The sequence below is a fragment of the Archocentrus centrarchus genome, chromosome 9, assembly GCF_007364275.1.
Source record: "Archocentrus centrarchus isolate MPI-CPG fArcCen1 chromosome 9, fArcCen1, whole genome shotgun sequence".
NCBI lineage: Eukaryota > Metazoa > Chordata > Actinopteri > Cichliformes > Cichlidae > Archocentrus > Archocentrus centrarchus.
In genome coordinates, this window is record NC_044354.1 from 19776322 (window position 1) to 19796028 (window position 19707).

The 19707-nt window shown below is 41.0% G+C and overlaps 1 protein-coding gene across 3 annotated transcripts; it reads right to left on the reverse strand.

Moving 5' to 3' along the window:
- Positions 1 to 672: 672 nt before the first annotated feature.
- Positions 673 to 17780, reverse strand: inpp5l (inositol polyphosphate-5-phosphatase L). Of its 3 annotated transcripts, none has more exons than XM_030737258.1 (16): positions 17359 to 17780; positions 12719 to 12760; positions 11514 to 11614; positions 11155 to 11242; positions 8078 to 8141; positions 7424 to 7527; positions 7023 to 7075; positions 5809 to 5928; positions 5408 to 5492; positions 5229 to 5324; positions 5064 to 5138; positions 4690 to 4763; positions 4486 to 4597; positions 3146 to 3214; positions 3000 to 3052; positions 673 to 2097 (listed from the first exon to the last, which is right to left on the reverse strand). In XM_030737258.1, exons 1-15 carry the CDS (start codon positions 17362 to 17364, stop codon positions 3011 to 3013), a joined length of 1131 nt encoding a protein of 376 aa, XP_030593118.1. In that variant the 5' UTR covers positions 17365 to 17780; the 3' UTR covers positions 673 to 2097; positions 3000 to 3010. The 3 variants fall into 3 exon arrangements, 2 of the variants coding, with proteins under 2 accessions (XP_030593118.1, XP_030593117.1); XM_030737257.1 differs by having other exon boundaries at positions 17127 to 17755; XR_004020369.1 differs by lacking the exons at positions 673 to 2097; positions 3000 to 3052 and adding an exon at positions 4274 to 4365 and having other exon boundaries at positions 17127 to 17774.
- Between the last annotated feature and the right edge of the window lie 1927 nt (positions 17781 to 19707).

Genomic DNA, 19707 nt, shown 5'->3' on the forward strand with positions numbered 1-19707 from the left:
GTACTGCTGGGAAACCTTGGATGTTACTTTAGCACATACTGTACCACCTACCTAAGCATTGTTGCATGCAGACCATGTACACCCTTTCATGGAAACAATATTCCCTGATGCTGCTGTCATTAGAGTAATGTGCCCCGCCACAAAACAAAAGTGGTTCAGCAATGGTTTGAGGAGCACAACACAGAGTTTGAGGCATTGACTTGGCCTCCAAATTCCTCAGATCGCAATCCAATCGAGCATCTGTGGAATGTGCCGGACAAACAAGTCTGATCCGTGGAGGCTCTACCTCACAACTTATAGGACTTAAAGGATCTGTTGCTAACATCTTGGTGAAGATACCACAGCACACCTTCAGGGGTCTAATGTAGTCCATGACTTGATGGGTCAGGGCTATTTTGGCAGAAAAAGGGAGACCAACACAGTATCAGGTGGCTGGTCATAATGCTATGCCCGATTGGTCTTTATAAATATAACTGAAAATATATTGTTTATTAGAGCTTCTATAGGTCACTGAAGCAGCAGTCATAAAAACAAAACCTAGGCACACAATGCCTAACCTGTCAGGTTTCCCAGGTCTTAGAAAATGAGGTCACAGGCATAGTTTAACTATCCTTGCCTTTCCTGTAACAGGTGTGACTTCAATATATGATAAAAGACTGACTGTAAACGACATAATTCAGGGGGTAGCACTTTATTTACAAAAGTGAAATATCACAAATGTAGTGTTTGTAACCAACTCCACTCCTGTGACAAAGCATTTATTACAAATCTACAGCCAAATGCACTGCTCTTTCTTGTTATGATGAGGCTACAGTCACATTGTACAAACATTACACAACAGTTCAGACTTGCATCAAAAAGCATTTTTACAGGAAAATGTACTCCCAGGAAACACTCAAAAAGAAACAAACACATTTTAAATAGATTCAATTAGTCCTCATTAAAGCCAGGTCAAAGGTTTAAACTTGTCGCACATAATATTACTACATTGGTGCTGCAGTATGAGACTAGGAACCAAAGAAATATAATAAATCAAAAGCAAACAGTGCCATCTCCGCTGTGTGTGGGTGCACATGTGTGTATATGCACAGGATTTTGTGAAGTTTTAGTGATGGTAAGTGATCAAAACAGACCTTCCTTGACTACAGCTGGAAGTAAGTACTACAGTATAATTACAGCATAATTTTTTTGGCAATGCAATAACGTTAAATCCAGACATCCTGCATCACAAACTGAGAGAGGAACTGATCAGCCAAAAGCTTCGGCGTCACTGTGAAATAAAGCACTTGGTATAATGTGTATAATACAGCTGGTAAAATTAACAGATACATAAATTCAGTTGGATGTCATGGTAATTCATTCAGCTCCCACCACTGCCAAGATCAAATGCTGCACATGGTTTGTTGCTATAAAATGTTTCTACTCTCTTTTTTTTTCTTTTTTTTTAAAAATTGCCCATCTAGTGTCATTTATTCATAATGCCACTATTAAAAATCCAATCTGTCATGGCTGGAGCTGATGTATATGAAGCAGCCACAAGTATGAATAAAATAGGCCAGCAGGAAATCTCTCACGCATCATGTATTATCACTGAAGATGATCAAAACGTGACAACTGGATCACCAAAACGTGACAACTTCTGTGTCTCCCTCATTGTTTAAAATGCTACAGCAAGGGCAAAATAAATACATGCACTAAATAGAACGTAAAAAACAAAAACAAAATAAAAGCACATGCACAGATAACCAGCGGGGCTTGATATTTCCTTTTTCAAGATAATATCGCTATGCACACTGCACGAATGTGCAGCTGCAGGTAGGACCTGCAGGATCATCCTCGCTGACAACAGGGTTTCATGTCACGGGGGGGACTTAAAATCTGAGAGCAAGCAGCAAAGAGGAACAGCTCTCAAAAACTCTTGACATGCGCTGATAAATCTGTGCTCATGATACGAGATTTGTGGTCAACAGCATGTGGCAGTGAGTTTAGCCCAGGCTGAGTGAAACTCTGCGGGTGGCTGATGGGAAGGTTGCAGCGGAGAACAATCGCACTGTTGAGCCTCGGTGGCAGAACTCCGACGACGCTATGGTTACAGACCTGCAGCAGACACAAACACACTTTGTAAATCACGTGCCGACACAAATGCAAGCAAAGAAATCAGAGGAGATACAGAACTTGATTCAACCAGCGATGAAATTCTTCTTTCCTCTTTAAGTAGATTACAGGGCAGGATCTTGCTAACATCTACATGCCATTGTAAGGAGGCAAAAGCCACTTTCCAGGTCAGAGAGGTCAAATGAGGCAAACTCTATAATTACTACAATTTAAAATGCAAATGTTGCATAAGCAACATGCTTATAGACATGCATTCCATGAGCTAAAATGTAGCCTGACCATACTAGTTTGCAGAGGCCTAAACTTTGATGTGCTTGGAAATGTCAAAAAACACAAATGAATGTGGCTGTAGCCTCTTTCGAGCCCCCTCATTGTGTGCATCTCATCATTTTGCAGCATTCTGAAGAAGGACCATCATGAAAAGACATTCCTTTCCTGAAAAACTAAATTGAAATGGCAGCAAAACAAAATCATGGCCGTAAAAATGCCAATATGCTGTCCCGCACAATGAATGTCTCTCTGGCCAGCCATCCACGTGGTAATTAATGAAAAGCAGGCCAGCAAATGCATTTAATGTGTAGCCACAGTGACAGAGAAGAGGATTCAATAGACATAGATCAGTAAAGGTGCTGATCGCCTGCACTCCAACTACGATGTGCACAAAGGATTGCTTATGTCCAGCACGCATTACTCTTAGTTCATATCCTGACTCCACTGGGCCAGCATGGTTATGGCTCCCCAGGGACCAGAGAAAGATTACTGTGCTCACTCTCACACACTGAATCTACTCGCTGGAATTACCACATCAACTCAGCTGCACTTCCACGTGCAGTACAGTACACACACACACACATACACACACGCTCACTGGAACTTACTCTTACCATTGTATCACTCAGTGGTCATTTGTCTTCAGTGGGAAGGACATGAACACAGGCTACAGGAAAAACAAAACACATCAGATTCAGTCTACATGGCTGACTTGTTACCTGCACAATGTGCACAACATGCTGCTTGTGTAAGCTGTTACCTTGTGATCTCCCATACAGACATTAGGACCCACTGTGTTGTAAACAACACTGTTCTCGCTGTCATTGCTCTGAAAAGAAGAATGAACTTCAAAATCATTTATATCTGGACATAACCAATAGATTATGACTTTAGATTATGTAACAAAAAAAAAACCCTCCCTTTCTCTGTTGCCTCTAACATCCTGTTTACTGAGTTCTTTGGGGATGTGATGTCTGTGCTCGCTCCTGAGGTCCTGTTTTAATGCTTCTCCACTTACCTACAGTGCTTAGAAATGGAGTCCACTAACTTCAAAAAAACAACTATCTCCCAACACAACACACACACACACACACAACTGTGAATTAAGATTCAATTCTGTTAGGGAAGAGGTGAAACTAAAATAACTGCTGAGTTATACATTTAACAACTTATCTGCATTATCAGAAAAGCTAACATTAGCCAGAAGAAAGTCAGCTTTAGTATAACCCACCTGGCCAAGTGTGAATATGATCGCCATATGGGGGAAAACTATGTGGTAAGGGGTCTTCAATTTACTGAGGAACCTTTGTTTGTTTTGGGGGCTGTATGAAGCCTCAATAATGAGTGAATAGCGCCACCTATAAAGTAGCAAAATCATCTTGGAGTGATGCCCTACATGCAACAGGAAGTCTGCCATTTTGAATGAATTAGGTGATTTTGGCAGTTTCACATTTTCCAGCCCTCGTCCTAGGACCTCGTCCTATTTTGAATTTAAGGTGTCATTTTGGGGCCATTTTTTTGCCATTTTCAGGCCTCATATTTTAACAAAATATTTCTACGGCATTCAGCCCAGTGAGACCAAAATTGCTCTACATCATTTAGGCGAGTGGGTCATCAAAAGTCATCGAACTCTTTGCTGAATATAAACGGTGTTGCCAACACTCCGATTTGGGGATTTTTCACTCACACATACTTCACCCGATTTGCCTCGAATTTGAATTCTGCCTTATTTACTTACCAAGTATAAATGTATAAAAAGTGGCAACTGGTGCAACACCACCCCCTACAGAATCACACTGAAATTTATATAGAGGCATGTAATTAATGGGCATTCACTCTCCCCAATTAAAGGCTAAAGGAGGCAATCAGTAGTTGAATGACAAAACACCTCAGAGGCCTCCGCCTTGACGTGCGCTTGGGTGCGAGTGCCCTCTCAACGCTGCATGCAGCTTTAACTGTAAGTTATAATCCTGTAATAAACTGTGCATAGTATTATCAATTAGCAGAGATTATAATTGAGATTATGTGAATATAAAATAAACAAAATGCTTGGCTTGTGAGTTTCACTTTCAATTAAAACGACAGTTAACAATGACTCACCCTGAGGATTAAATCTTGGGCAGTATGTGACATAAGGATACGATCACACCAGGCAGGACAGCGAGTATTCATGTACTGGGTTGGCTTAGTGTACTCTTCACTGTATGGGTAGCTGAGCACAAGACAAGAGTGGAAAAAAACTCTTAAAGCATGAAAGGTAACTAACAAGAGTTTTGCAGCAAGTGGTAGAGTTACAGGTCATACCTTGGCGGAAACATGATGTCCTCTTCCCTAATGACATCATGAAAGGCTGCGACTTCTTTGTCATATTTCAAAAGCTGAGGGACAGAAGCCATTATGGTTAAAAATGGCTACAAATGTCAAGACGAGAAAAACAAACATGATGTGAGTGAGTGCAGATTTAACACGGGGGATAATTCAGCTCACTGCTACAGTTATCACAGTTTAGTTTTTCTCCCTTTTGTGATTGCAGTAAACATGTCATTTCTAGGAGGTATTTCTGCTGATGGGCTCTAATCTAAAATCTGTAAAAGCAGGTCAAACCAAGTTTCCACTGAATTTCCCAGTGGTGCAACTGATGATATCTTTATGGGTGAAAGGTGAGACTGCATTCTTACTGCTCTGCCATTGTCCTCTCTGAAAACCGCCTGGTGCAGGTAGGCAAAAAGCTTCTCCTCAATTTGAAGCAGAACCTTAGAGGTGAAAAGGATGCAGATAAAGTTACGCTTGAAACGTAGATAATGTCGGCTCCTGTTTCAACTGGTTTCTCTAGTTCCAATCACCTGGCGGTCATTGTCTTTTTCTTCGCATATGATTTTCTCCACTTCGTTACTGCTGTCCTTCTTCACTGTCTGCACGTCGGTAGCAGTGGACAGGTACTGGTCACAAAAACACAAACGGGATGCCAGATTGGTACACTCGTTATCACCTGAACCTCTGAAAAATAAATGCTGATGCACACCTGAACCAGACTAAGTGTATCCAGACGGAAGTTGAAATCTCCGAACAGAAAAAAAGGCAGCACCATGTGCTGATTGTCTGATATCCTGTAAAAGTAAAAATACCATTGTCAGGCTTAACACAACGTCTATTTCTTAACCCAGCCTTGCTTTGCGTGTATGGAAATGTCTAACAAATGATTTTTCATGGTTCTTTTAAAATGAAACATGCTGCTTGCAAGTTGGAAAAAGCTATTTGACTGCAGATTATATTACAAAGACACTGTGATAAACACTGTGTTCATAGATACAATTAGTGAAACATCAAATTGCACTTTCTGAATTAACTCACTGTGCCATTCTGAAAGTTTTGTAGGTGTGCTTGTTATGGTTTCACACAGTAGCGTGCGGCTGCAAATCTCACCTGTTGATGACGTATCTGAGAGCGTTATTGCGGTTGGCTGAGTAAATGGAAGGACTGGAGTTGCAGGCAATAAGGTTGGAGGCATCATGGAACAGGTGGATATTTACCAGGTCTAGACCTCTGTGAAGAACACCACACACACACAGACACAAACACACACACGCAAAACAGGGTGATAGGGTGTGGCAGATGGAGGAAAAAAGAAACAGGAAACAATCTGATAAATCCAAAGCCTGACATTAGATGGGTGTGTATGTGTGTGTATACCAATACAGGTGTCATTTATGAGGGGTTTTCTTATCAGTGAGCGCACTCGGGTTAATGTTCAGGCAAACAAGTGCCGTGAGCTGGCTCCTGTTCTTAGGCTGTCACCAGCAAACAATTAATGGGGATCTAACAAACGAGCTGTGTTGACTCACAGCACGATGCTGTGGCACATTTGATTGTGAGCTTTTGTTGCTTCCGTCTCAAAGTAACAACACAGCAGAACAAATACTGGCTACTATTCACAGGAAACACAGACCGAAGCAGCAGCACTGTGTGATTTATTTAAGTTCACTGCAGGAATATAATTATCTAATTTCTAATTCAGGGGGTTGAAAACATATTCTTTGCCAATGAAACTGAACTATGGTCACCGTCGTATAACATGTCGAGTCTGAGCATTAGTTAAACAGCAGAAACAACTAAACCCAACAGTTTACTCACCAAACTAAAGCACAACCCAAATGAAATTAATAACTGCATGACACGAAAATACAAAGTCATCGCAAGAGCTGTGACTAATCTGAACGTGCGCCTCACTATTTGTTTTATATCAGCCATGATAGATCAAAGAGGGTTTTAAATGTCGGGTTAAATGTTTACTGATTAAAATCTCCCACTTTTCCCCGACTGCGGCTAAAGTTCTTCTACGGCTGCTTTGCTTCAAGGAACTAAGATGTTTGACCTCAGGCTCACTGAGGGAAGCAGAAGCGTGCTTTGACATATGGGCTAACAGTTACTTCAAATGTAGCGATTATGGATCCATACTGTGGTGCTGGGCAGGTAGTGTACAGAGGGCTTTTAGAGCTTTACTGTGGTTGAAATTGATGAAAACAGTGAGAGTGATTAAAAAAAAAAAAAAGACATATATACAGAGATAGATATATAAGTCACTGAACAGCCACACACCCTGCTGGTGTATCACGGTGAGGTTAGTGTGTGTTACGTACTGGTTGTGTATAATCCAGCGGGTCCGCATGAAGCCCTTTCTGGACCACTTGAACTGCAACAGAGAAAAACTGGAGTGAGTCACTAAACAGCAGTGAGCTGTGTCTTTAAAGGGCTAAACTGATAATTATTGATTCTTGCACATAATTTGTCTCATCTCCCTGTCAGAGCAGGCAGACGGCCCCAAAAGCCCCAGTAGACTCATTTGTCCCAACATCTCCTTTGGCCCATGTTTGCCCCTCCCGACGCTTACACGCACACGCACACACACACACACACGCACACACACACACACACACACACACACACACACACACACACACACACACACACACACACACACACACACACACACACACACACAGAGGAATACACAGATGCACAGTCATGCATACATACTCACATCTGGCCAGAAATTCTTTGGGAATTTTTCTTTCTCCACAGTGGTGACCCTGTCCAGAGAGCCCATATACTTGTTCTGCCCCAACACCGCTTTAAAATCCTTAACTGTGAGAGGGAGAGGCAGAGCCAAGGAGGTGACATGTAAAAGAGTGAGAAAACATGCAAACAGCAATCAATAAACTGGTGTTAACCTCATCAGAGCGGCATACGTGATGAGCAAATCTATAAGCGGGCCATTAGACTGTGTTTGGCGAACAACAATCGTTTTGGGCCACGCGGCGAGTGGCAGCTGCGGGATGTTTATGGTTCTTCCATAAGCTTTTCTGAGGAGCTTTTTCACACCTAACGTGACTGGACTATGCAGCAGCAAAAGAGCAGCTCCGCTTTAAATTCTAGTTCTTTGCAAATAGGAGAGGCAGCCTTCAAACTGCCAGCATGCACACAGAAATGTCCGACAACTCAAGATATCAAAACACCGACAAGGATTTTTTGCAACAGCGCTCCGGCTGCACCGAGGGCGGGAGCATTTTATCGAAACAAGGTGTTGTGCAACGACGGTTGGTGTGTCGTGCATTCCAAGACTGTGTGAAAATGAAACCAAATTTAGCACAAGCTGATGAATAATGAAACAATAAATCAATGCAAGGGTTTTTACCATTAAAGTCATACTGATGGATATTTTTCAGTGTCTTGTGGATGAAGTACATGCTCCCCAAAGCCTGTGAACAGAAAAAAAAAAAGATGTATTAGTTACAATCAGTTTAACTTAAACCATTTAAAAATCAAAACGCTGAAAACTATTGCTGTTGTTAGAGTGAAACTGGACTTTTATTATTTAGCAGACACTTTCATTTTCATTGATCCTCTCCAAAGAACACAAGAAACTTTGGTGTGCTTTGCCCACTGGGACAGTAATGGCACAGTGCACTGCTACTCTCCAAAAGGACACAACAAACTTTAAACAATGAAGTCTTTCCGAGTGGACGTAAAACTGCACGGCACGTGCTGCTTCTCGGACACACACACACACACTTCAGTGCCCAATCATCCCTGACATGGGGCTGACAATTTTTAATGTACTAACTGCCTGCTCCACTGATCTGATTAATCACGGCCTGTGAAATCAATAAAGACAGAAAATTAAAACCATTTAAAAGGTATTAAGCAGTGGACCCGCTGTCTGCCAGCATTGCTGCTGCAACTGGGAGCTGAAGAAAAATCAGCCGGCACTCAAGAGGGCTCAGGGCGTGACAGACCGCGGTGACAGAACCCCCAGAAACACACACACACACACATTCATACACAAGCACAAATCCAGCTACATGAGGAATTTCTCCCTGAAGAATTCATTTATCTTTGGTGCCAAAGTCATCCACATTAAATAAAATGGAAATGTCTCCGTGTTTGACTCCAGTGAGCTGCAGTTGGTGACCAGCTTGTCTAAACTATGCCATGAGTTATTTAACCGAGTCTCAAATTCTTCTCCACTTGTATCTAAAGCTGGTTGTAGAATAAGGAAGGAAGCAAGTTCCCACTTAAATTAGATTGCAATTTTAGTTCACAAAATTATGATTCTTGGGGGAAGAGGACTGTTTTCTCATAATCAATTCATAAAACATGAGCTTGCCAACACTTGTGGCTTTGTTTATGTTGGATTAGTAACAATATCATATACAGGAAAGTGCATGTACACACACCCGCACGCAGATACACATTCTCCTCCACGTTTCCCTCCACATACTCTGCCAAACACCTATCATCATCAATCAGGTTTGTGCACAGTTTAATAAAAAAATATTGACTTACAAGTGATTTTTTATCAAACACCATTTGTACTGGGAATTCATGCAAGTCTGCCCCCTCTACTTCTGCAACCCCTCTGAAAAGAAAACCAAGCACACCCCACCCACTCCCCCAAACTCTCTCATGGCCGTATAACTGATGATCGCAGCCAAGGGGAAACAAATTGAAAATCAATGCGGGTGGCACAGACGAAATGAGAATGAGGCATTAGGTGGGGTGGGGTGGCTGCAACCCTCTCAGGGCAAACAGTGGAGGGTGCAAACACTCAAGTGCAGAGGAAACTTAGTCCCAGCTGTCTTCTAAACCCCCCCAGCACACTTTATTTATTGTCCACAAATAGGCTGGGATCAATAGTTTTAATCTAGAGTTAAATGTATTGACTTTGGCCTGTCTCTCCCCACACCTGGCCATTGAGTTTCCCCTTTTTTACTTCACGCACCTTCAGTCTACAAACGCAGCCGTTGACCCCTACTGTCAAACGTTCAATGTGAGGGTATCACCTGGGAGGAGTATGGGTTAATACTTTATGAAATACACTGCTGTGCAAAAGTCTTGAGTCACCTTTCATTTTTTGTTTTGCCAGGAAAATGGGAAACAGGTGCAGCGATGTATTGAAACATGTGCAAACACACATGGAAATACAATTTCTTTGCTCAGTTCTTTTGTTATGTGTAGACACAAGACTGGTTCATCCCTTGCACTAGGTGCCTTATTTCTGCTTGAATGAGCCATAGGTCAGAGTTAAGTGGCTTAACAAACAAAGAAATTTCCTTTGAAAATGGTCAGGTACAAGGACTGGACTGAAAATGAGTGAAAAAGTAGCCAATGTCAAAAGAAAAACCTTAAAAGACCTTGAGAAAGCCTGAAGAACTACTGCTACTTTTAAAAAATTACTAAAAAGTCTCCTTGGAAGCAAAACATTAAGAAATGAAGGGTAGCTCAAAACTTTTGCACAGTACTGTACTCAGCCACTTGTCTCGACTGTAGAGGTGTCATTACCAGCCAGGTGCAGAATTTCTAGGAAACGAATACTGTTGAACCTGATAAGGGGCGCTATGAACACGCTTCAAGAAAACACTTAAGTTTCTTTCTGAGAAAGACATTAAAGGCTAGTTTGTATTACGTGAGGGCAATAAAAAAAAAGAAGGCGCGTGTAAAAAAAATGTCTTTCATAACAGGTTTGGACACTGAGGCTTAATCCATGACTAAACAGCATTCCAACAAAACACCCAGCGTTCAGCAGATGACATTAAGAAATGCAGGGAGCAGCAGCATATGGGACTTAACAAATCTGTCTTTAAAAGCACCTCCTCTCTCTGTGCTCATGTTGTGTTGCAGCTGTAGCATTGTTTTGTGCTACATATTAAGATCTATGCCATTTATATAAAGTTGTTGTTTTGCACATCTGAAATTGTGCAGTGAACTGTAAACTGACTTTATACTCAGATGGTGTATTATTTCACCACATTTTATTTGCAACATCTTGTTCTTTAACACAATCCGCCTCTCTGGGTTAGCTCTGGCAGCCAGTCCACAGTATAGCCCACATTTGGCCCCATCAGAGCTGGGATAGGCTCCCGGACACCCACCACCATGAATTGGATAAGAAAAACAGATGGACTCAAATTCCATTTAAATAATACTGACATGAGCTGAACACTTTATTTTATTTTTATTTTTTTTTTACAAAGAACATATTCAAATTATTTATAAGATTTAAATAGTAAAGTAGTAGCTGTTTGGAGTAACTCTAAAAAAATTCATTTTGCTATACTGCAGTCAAGCACAAAGTCAGTACCAGCTACTGCTGATTTCCCTCAGCACAGTGTATTGAATGCATCCAGTTATCACTGTGCAGTAACGTGTAGGAGGACCCCATCTAGTGGAAACACATGGGAACTACTCTGCCTGAGACGATGTGTTTCTTACCGTGAAGCTATCTTCTACTTGGAACTGGTTGTCCACATAAATGCAAGACCTGTCAAAGTCTTTCATTTCTTCACTGGACTCGAGGGTCCTGGAACAACAGAGGACAAAAGTATGATCACTGAGGTGAAGGTTTCTATGATCTGGTAGTTTAATAATCTAGTTATATTTTTAAATAAAAATGTAATAATGTCAGTGGTTCTCACTTCTTAAATGACAGCAAACTGTAGATGGCTTTGATTTTTTTTTTTTTGACACATTACAATTAACTGTTTAATGGACAATAATAAATCAAACATGTGATACATGAAGAACACGACTTTACAGGTCAAAATGAATTATAATCAGCACATTAATCCTACCAGAAAAAGTCTTCTGCGTGGCCCATGTTTAACATGTAGTCCTTCCCTCCCACCTCCTGGAAGTGCAGGGCAATGAACTGTGGCTTGTAGATGTGGATGGTCTGTTATAAAGCAAAGCAAACAGTCTCAGTGCAATGAACAGGCTTAAACTACAGAGCACTGAGGAGCGAAGGAGGTCAGCAATGATTGTTACAGGATGAAGGTAACTATCCTTTAGAGACAGGGCGGTAATGCTGTCCGTTTAAGTACTGGACTGCACGGATGACGCACGTGCATGCACACAGCTGAGCTGTGGCTCTTTGTAAGCCTGTGTAACCACATCAGACTGACTTTATGAAAAGATCATATGTCTCTCACATTTCTGCCTGCCTGAGCATCTTCATGTGCTGTACATCATCATCCTAATATGTAGCTACCTGAAGGGTGTCATTTCTTTAAATGAAAATTTCTTCAAATTAACACAAAATGCTCCTGCAAATGTTTCCCAATAAAATCCAGGTGAAGAAATTAAGGGTTTCTCTCCATGGAAGACTTTTATTTTGAAATGGATACAATTAATGTTGAGCTTGCAGCACAACCTAATGCAGTAATGCAGTTATCTTCAGCAGTCAAGGTACATAAATGTCACTCATATTCAATTCCTGTGAATGAATGAATGAATGAACAGCAACATTTTTATTAGGATTGGCTGACTTTTACTGTATTAGTTGTTCCATAAGATAGAATAATTTCTTGTATGTTACTCAATGCTGAAGTCACCACATATATCATATATCAAATATCAATATGACAGATTTGACCTTTCAGTTTGACTTTACTGGCCTTTTTGAATTGAATATGCTTCTAAGGAAAATTGAATTTCAGCACTACAGCTATGACTAGAGGCCAGGTGATGGTTTAGTGCTACTGAATACCCGTGCCAGTCCTTCTACAGCTATGGTATCAATCAGCGACACCCTTGTGGCAGTGGCCGCACACACTTATCTCTTGGATGAGTGTTCTGGAACACAATTTCATTGTTTGGCTTGACGTACTTCTTGATTCTTGAATTACAGCAGTATTATAGGATAGTGGCCAGAACCAACACAGGTATTGTTTCCCACAAATGAAAAGAGAGAGAAATATACTCCATAAGCAGTAATGACATAATACCAAATGCTGAAAACTACAATATTATTATTGGCAACATGAAGGCTCAATCTTACCTTGTATAGTTGTTGTAACCATTCAGTTTGAATTTCACCGACCTATGAAATAAAAATAAATAAATAAATAAACACACACACACACACCACACCACAATGCAGAGAATAAATACATAATTACTGCTTTTTGCCTTTTAAGGCCTGTTTTTCTCCTTCACTTCCACAGATCATCATTTGAGGCCATTAAATGTCACTTACTGTCATGAGTACAATAAAATTAAAGAAACAATGTTAGTTAAATCTTGAAATATTTACCAGGCCATGGTAAATAAAGTGGTGGAATAAAGTACCACCCTCTGTCAATTTTAAGGTTTTACCTACTGGGACATAATAAGAAATAAAATGTAGTTCTACGCAGGTTCTAAAATAACAGCACAACATATAACACAGTGGCGATATTTATTTAAAACTAAGCCAAAATGCCGAAGCAGTGTGTGGAAAAACTAAGTATACCCCATGATTCAATAGCTTGTAGAGTCACCTTTAGGAGCACTAACCTGAAGTAATCATTTTCTGTATGACTTCATTAGTCTCTCACATCATTGTGGAGGAACTGAGATAGGTGGGCATTCATTCATGAATGAAACAGCATTTCACCCAGACCTGTGGGTGCAAAAGAAGCCCAAATCATCACCCCTCCACCACCGTGCTTGACGGCTGGTATGAGGTGTTTGTGCTGATATGCTGATTGGCTTTCACCAAACGTGGCGCTGTATATTACGGCCAAATAGCTCAACTTTGGTCTTGAGACCAAAGTGTTACATAAATCTTGTGGTCTGATGAGATGTGACTTTGCAAACCTAAGCGGTGCTGCCGTGTTCTTTTCAGAGAGGATTTCCGGCAACCCAAATGAGCCACACTTGTCCAGACTTTACTATTGTGTTTTAACACGCCTGATTGCTCCAGGTCAGCAAACTGCCAAAACCTCTTTTATAGAGGTGCTCACACTTGCCGATGATCAATGAATCAAGTGCATTTGATTAGCAGCACCTGGCTGCTACTCATCCTCTTAAAACTTATGAAAGCATCAAGGGTGTGTTTAATTTTTCATACACAGCTTTTACATTTTGCATTTTAAGCAATGACACAGTGCTATCTTTCAATACAGCTCAAAGAGGGCATACTTTCTTTTTCACACGGCTGTATCTGTGTTTTTGTTTTTCAAGAAAATCTCACAGATTTCCGTTTGAAGGAACTTGTTTATTTTTACTGCTGTTTATGACTTTATTGGGGCACTTAATCAAAATCACAATAGGCTACAGTCCATGTGTCAGATTAGATATACAGTCCATGAACTGTCCTCTGATTAACCTGGCAGTGAAAGAAAGGAAGATATATGGACCATTTCTGTCAGCTTGTAAGGGACACCAGAAAAAGGAACCGAGGTCATTAGTTAATCATGTGCATACCCCCAGAGAAACACACGGTCGCAGCGCTACAAGTGCAAGTTAAAGTGAAAAAAATCAATGACTAATGACTAATACAAATAGACTAATGAGAAATGGGCACAAACTACTACTTTACATTAACAGGAGTTTTATAACTTGCAGCTTCAAATAGTTAATCAAAATTCTCACATGGCTTTCACATGACTTTTGACTTATAGGATGCTACCAAACAAAAGGGACATAGAACTAGAAAGTTTTGATTAAAATTGAATTGCCATACCAATGGATAATCTAATAATGGATAATTGGGTCAAATGGAAGTCAGAAAGTCCTCACAAACTCTGAGCAGGTCAGCACAAATATTAGGTATTTAATGGAAACATTATTCTGTGTCACGTTCAAGTACGGCTGACCTGTTGCAGTCCAGCTGCCATAATCTACGAATGTATGTGTTTTTCAGTCAGTGATTTTCAAGTTTAACAGTAAAATGTGACTGAGAAAAACAGACAGAGAGACAGATAAGCCTTCCACACAGCTGTCTGTCAGACAGGTTCATCACTTCCAGGTTTAGACAGGCAGACACTTCATACACTACAACAGAGGGCCGTGCCCTCATTATACTGATTCACTATCTCATAAAATGAAAATCTGTTTTTGTCACATGATTTATTTTATTTTTTTGGAAAAAATGACGTTTTGTTATGTACCAAGTTTCTTTTGCCTGAACCTTCACTGACTTAAAACTGTGTAGGCGGAGACTAATGCACCAATCTCCTGTGAGGCCAGTGTTTTGATACTACCTGAGAAATAACTTTGCATAGTGCATTTGCATGCCAGGGATGACTGCAATTCAGCCAATGTGACCTGAAGGACTCCTCTCACGTCAGCCATGCTCCAAACTCTAATTCATTTGCATTTAATTGACATACATTAATAATTAGATGAGGCAGCAGGAATGACCCAGAGAAGCTGAACTTCTAGGAATTCAGCATGGTGAACCTAATTGGTCCTGTCATAGAACTGTGACCAGTCCAGGGCGTCCTGCTCTTATCCAAAAGCTGGCTGAACAATTTAGGAGCGTTTGTTTATAGAAATAAGAGGGCTTAAGTAAGTAGAAAAGCTCAAGCCCTCAGGGGAGATATTCATCTGTTTACATATCCCCCCACAATGGGACCTGACATGTTTTCATTGGAGCGAGGTCTGGCAGCCGGAAACAGGGTCCAGAGCCAAATTTCCATGAGTCTAAAAGCTCTCCTCCCTGCTCTGTCTAAAAGCTAAATTAAGCCAACCCAAGAACCAACAAAGAAACTGCTGGATATTTACCTCTTTAGTCTAAACTATTTAATCTTGTGTTTTTAAAAAAAAAAAGTGTAAATTTTGGACACATGAAAACATGTGAGACTGAGCTATAAACTGCAACTGTGTTACAGAAACACAGAGATACCACTAAAGCTCTGAATCTCTATAGTTTGATAAGGCTATAAACTGAACATTGTGTAACACAGACTTTCCGAGTACTGATATCATAACCAGTTATTTTACACCTGGGACTGATGACAAACAGTATGGTTGCAGTTTGAGAGGTGGTGACCATTCTGGGGTGGCTGCACCATCAGCCTTGTAGAGGAGCTGGAGGACCCCTGCAAAGGCACAAATACCCAGAGTGACAGGATGCCAGGGAGGCTGACTCCCACGGGTTGACATCCCTGGCATTAAACCAGAATCTGCGACTAAATCTGTAATAAACTTTATATAACCTGAAATCCTCGATTAAACTTTTCCTGGCCGAGACAGGAAACACCAACACAAACAGCTTTCCACAGAGACATTATTCAGAGCATAGATTTGGACAAGAAACAGGCGGTTAAACACACTGATGGAGGTTCAGTTTTTCCTCGCTACAAAGCCTTAGTTACTCTGATTATTAACACTTGTGTTTACCTTTGACCTTGTGGACCTTCTTTTAACTTGTAAAATGTAAAAATGGCACAAAAAAAAAGTATAACGTGAGGAACAACCTGTTGCCAGTAGTCAAAACTTTTTTCTGTTTGCATATCTATGTGGAGTAACACTGTGGATAGAAAAGTTGAATAGAAGATTATATATAATATATATATAGAGATATATATATATATTAGAATATTAGATATATAGTTGTTTTGTAAACAAGCAGAGGGATGTAGGGTGATTTTAACTACAGGGGTGCAGTTAAGGGTAATAATGGAGATTTTGTTTTGGTCTGTGAATTGTGTCTTGCACTATGTAGGCATGTGTGTGTATAGTTGTGCAGGGTTATGCATATGTGTATACACCGACTACTACCGAACTGATCTGATCAAAACCGCATCAAAAGAGGTCGATTTTTAAAAGTTATACTTCCTCCTCTACTTTTCCAGCATGTAAATTGAGGTTGTTGGTGGCCCCTTTTGTTTGACTGTTTTACAATGCACTTTGTTGCTTGGTTTTAATTATATGTTCAAAATAAAGCAATTTATTTTTCGTCGAAATGGCGAGTGTTAAAAACGGTTTTCATTAAGTATTATCAGATATTTAAAATGCAAGCCTACGTAACGAGTCAGAAAAAATCAGGGATTTCGCGGTAACACCTGGCAGTCTGCACAGACCGTCTCGTGGCGCGTCACGCAGGTACACTCTACTTTGAGTCAACTTTGACTGTTTCCTTTGAATTCAAGGCAGCGGTTCAACACCACACTGCATCTGCCGCCGACAGCTGACGGGGAAACGCTGCTCGGTAACTTGAAAGTGTGGCATTACGAGGGAAATGTGCGTGAATTTACAGTAAAAGTGACATAAAGCGGCAGAAGAGCTCGGCGCACACTGGTTACATTCTTGTACGGAAGTGTGCTAGAAATGGAGCCCATTCAATGTAAGAGATAAAAATTGCCTCCTGCGCCCTCCTCTCGGCTTAGTTATTTCTGGGTGAGCCTCTTAGGGTTTATATAATCCTCCGAGCTCACTTAAGTGTGGTGCGACTTTAATTTTGATACCATTCTACTTACATTGTCAAAGAGCGACCCGACATTTGCGGTGACGAGCAGCACATCGGTGAACGTTTCCATATTAACGATGCGCCTTCACCAAGAGCCCGAGGAAACTCCGCAGCAGCAGCAGCGTCGCCAATGACGCGCATATGCAGGCCCGCGGCAGCAACTCCGCGGGAGCTTATCGAGGCTTATATTATGTGTCGAGAGCCCGAATCGCGACTGCCTGCTATCCCTCGAAACAACACACCAGCATCTCACGGATGCCTTCTTGCTTCAGGTCCAACTTGTTCACTGATGGCGGGCTGCGGTTTCACGTCGTCATCTTGTGCCTGTTGAGAGGCGCGCGTCTTCTTCATCGTCGTAGAGTAGGGGAGCGGTAACAAGTTTGTGCAACTGCCTGCCTGCCCAGACTTGTGGATTTCCGCCTCCTCTGCGTTAATTGGACTAGTGGCTTCTTAGACGGCTAAAGGAGCCTAGAGGGCGCATCTGTTGCTCCCAAACCCTCGGACAGGCTTCGCCAAGCAGGCGGTGTTTTGTTATGAACACCAGGCGCTCCGCCCATTTGCTTCGCTCGCTGGTTTGCAGTGTTCCTTGCGATAAGTTTATCAATGATAAACCAACGATGAGGGCATCAGTCCAGTCCAGTAATCTCTCTGGAGATGATCCCATAACATATGAGTGTAACACAAACCTTTATGTATGCCTTATATGGCAAAATACTACTACTACTACTACTACTACTACTAACCGCAACCCCATGCCGTACAGCTCATTACATTGCTACAGCTATCATTTGCGATGGATTATAAAATGTCATATTTAGCCTTTAATTTAAGGACCACATGAAGTAAAAAATAAATAAAATAAAATAAAAAAAAGATATGAAAAGATGTTAAACTCGCCAATCGGCATACCACAGGCTCATTGTGTAAGGACAGAACAGGAAGTTGCTCATCTTCACTCCCTTCACACTTTCACGCAGTTTGCGTTTCCTTGGCGCGCATTAAAATTATGTAACAGGTGGCTCTCTCTCTCTCTCTCTCTCCTTTTTTTTTTTTTTTTTTTTTTTTTAAATCTCACTTCCCCTTAGCTGTATGATCAGTGGCTATACTGATATATATATATATATTATATGCTGTCACCTTTGAGTACACTCTAATACCTGCGCAGCTCTTCTACAGGTCCCATGTGAAGTCCTGTGCCAGCAGAAGCAAAATATGACTCGGTATGTTTTCATGCGCACGACTTCCAGTTTTAGTCATCTTCTTTAGAAAAAGGCTGCCTTCTCCAACATCCTGTCATCACCACAGCAGAGTAACAATATTTCACCACACTATTATCCAGTGGAGCCAGGAACTATAACGGACTTATTTGGAGTAGATGGATGTGTGCCATCCGGCAGGGGTTTGGACTCTGGCGCTCTGTAACGCCGTTAGTGAGCTGCTCAGCCATGGCATGGGTTACACAACCAAAACCTTTTGAATTTCTCTCTGCTTACTCTTTCTCCTCCTCCAAGTACTGCGTGCTTGACTTAGCAACATCAACAAATCCACTAAGACAAGAAAGAAGGTTTAGAAAGAAACCTCACTGAAAGGAGAATGAAGTGGTTTTATTGCAGCCAGGACTGGTCTGGATTTTTGGATGAGGCTGCTGCAGAAGAATCAGCGATGTTGCACTGTGAAAGTTTTCAGACCCTGTCAGGTTTTTCACATTTTGTCATGTTTCCGTCGTCTCAAAGCTAGTTTATTTTTGTCCATCAGTCTGCACACCTCTGAGTTGAGTGCATTTTGTCATTTACCACTTCAAAAATTCTTATTCAAACTGGATTGTCCTTCATTTTTGTTCTATCCTCTTGACTTCAGAAGCAGAAACCTGCTTCTCAGCACTTTAACAACACTTTAATCGTTCCGAAACTCACCCAGTATTTGATTCCTGATATTGTGTGTTGTGCATATTTAATCACACTTACACATTTCAGATCACCAAACAAATCTTACTAGACAGTAACACAAACTGCAGTTCTCAAATTACATTTGGAAAAAAAAAAAAAAAAAAAAAAAGCCATCAAAACCTGTCCCTATGTGAAAAAATAATTGCCCCCTAAACCCAATAATGGGTTGTGCCACTCTTGCCAGGAACTGCAATCAAGTGTTTGCAATAACTGTCAATGAGTCTTTCACATCGCTGTGGAGGAATTTTGTCCTACTCTTCTTTTACAGAATTGTATTAATTCAGCCACACTGGAGGGTCTCAAAGCATGAACAGCCCATTTAAGGTGATGCTAAAGCACCTCCAGGATTCATATGTTGAATACTTTTCAGATACGCTGTACATCCATGGAGTGAGCTCTTATTTAGGCCTGATCTCAAATATGGTCTGCTAGGGAATAAATGCAAGAACACAGAGTTACAAATAAAGCTCAACCTTTATCCCAGATTGGAGGACACTGTGCCCACTACAAAAATAAAGAGTTTAAGAACTATCCTTGCTTTGCTATCCATCCTGGCTCACTGGCCATGATGAGCACAGAAATCAACAGCATATCAAGGGAACACTTAAAAAAAACCAAAAAAAAAAAACCAAGACTATAAATAGC

Excerpts from the sequence above, each read along its gene's own strand:
- inpp5l (XM_030737257.1), bottom strand. The coding sequence starts at position 17,186 with ATGGAAACGTTCACCGATGTGCTGCTCGTCACCGCAAATGTCGGGTCG. Across the intron at positions 11,615-12,718 it reads GGTTACAACAACTATACAAG|ACCATCCACATCTACAAGCC; the intron begins GTAAGATTGAGC and ends GCTTTATAACAG. Across the intron at positions 7,528-8,077 it reads CCATCAGTATGACTTTAATG|TTAAGGATTTTAAAGCGGTG; the intron begins GTAAAAACCCTT and ends TCCCTCTCACAG.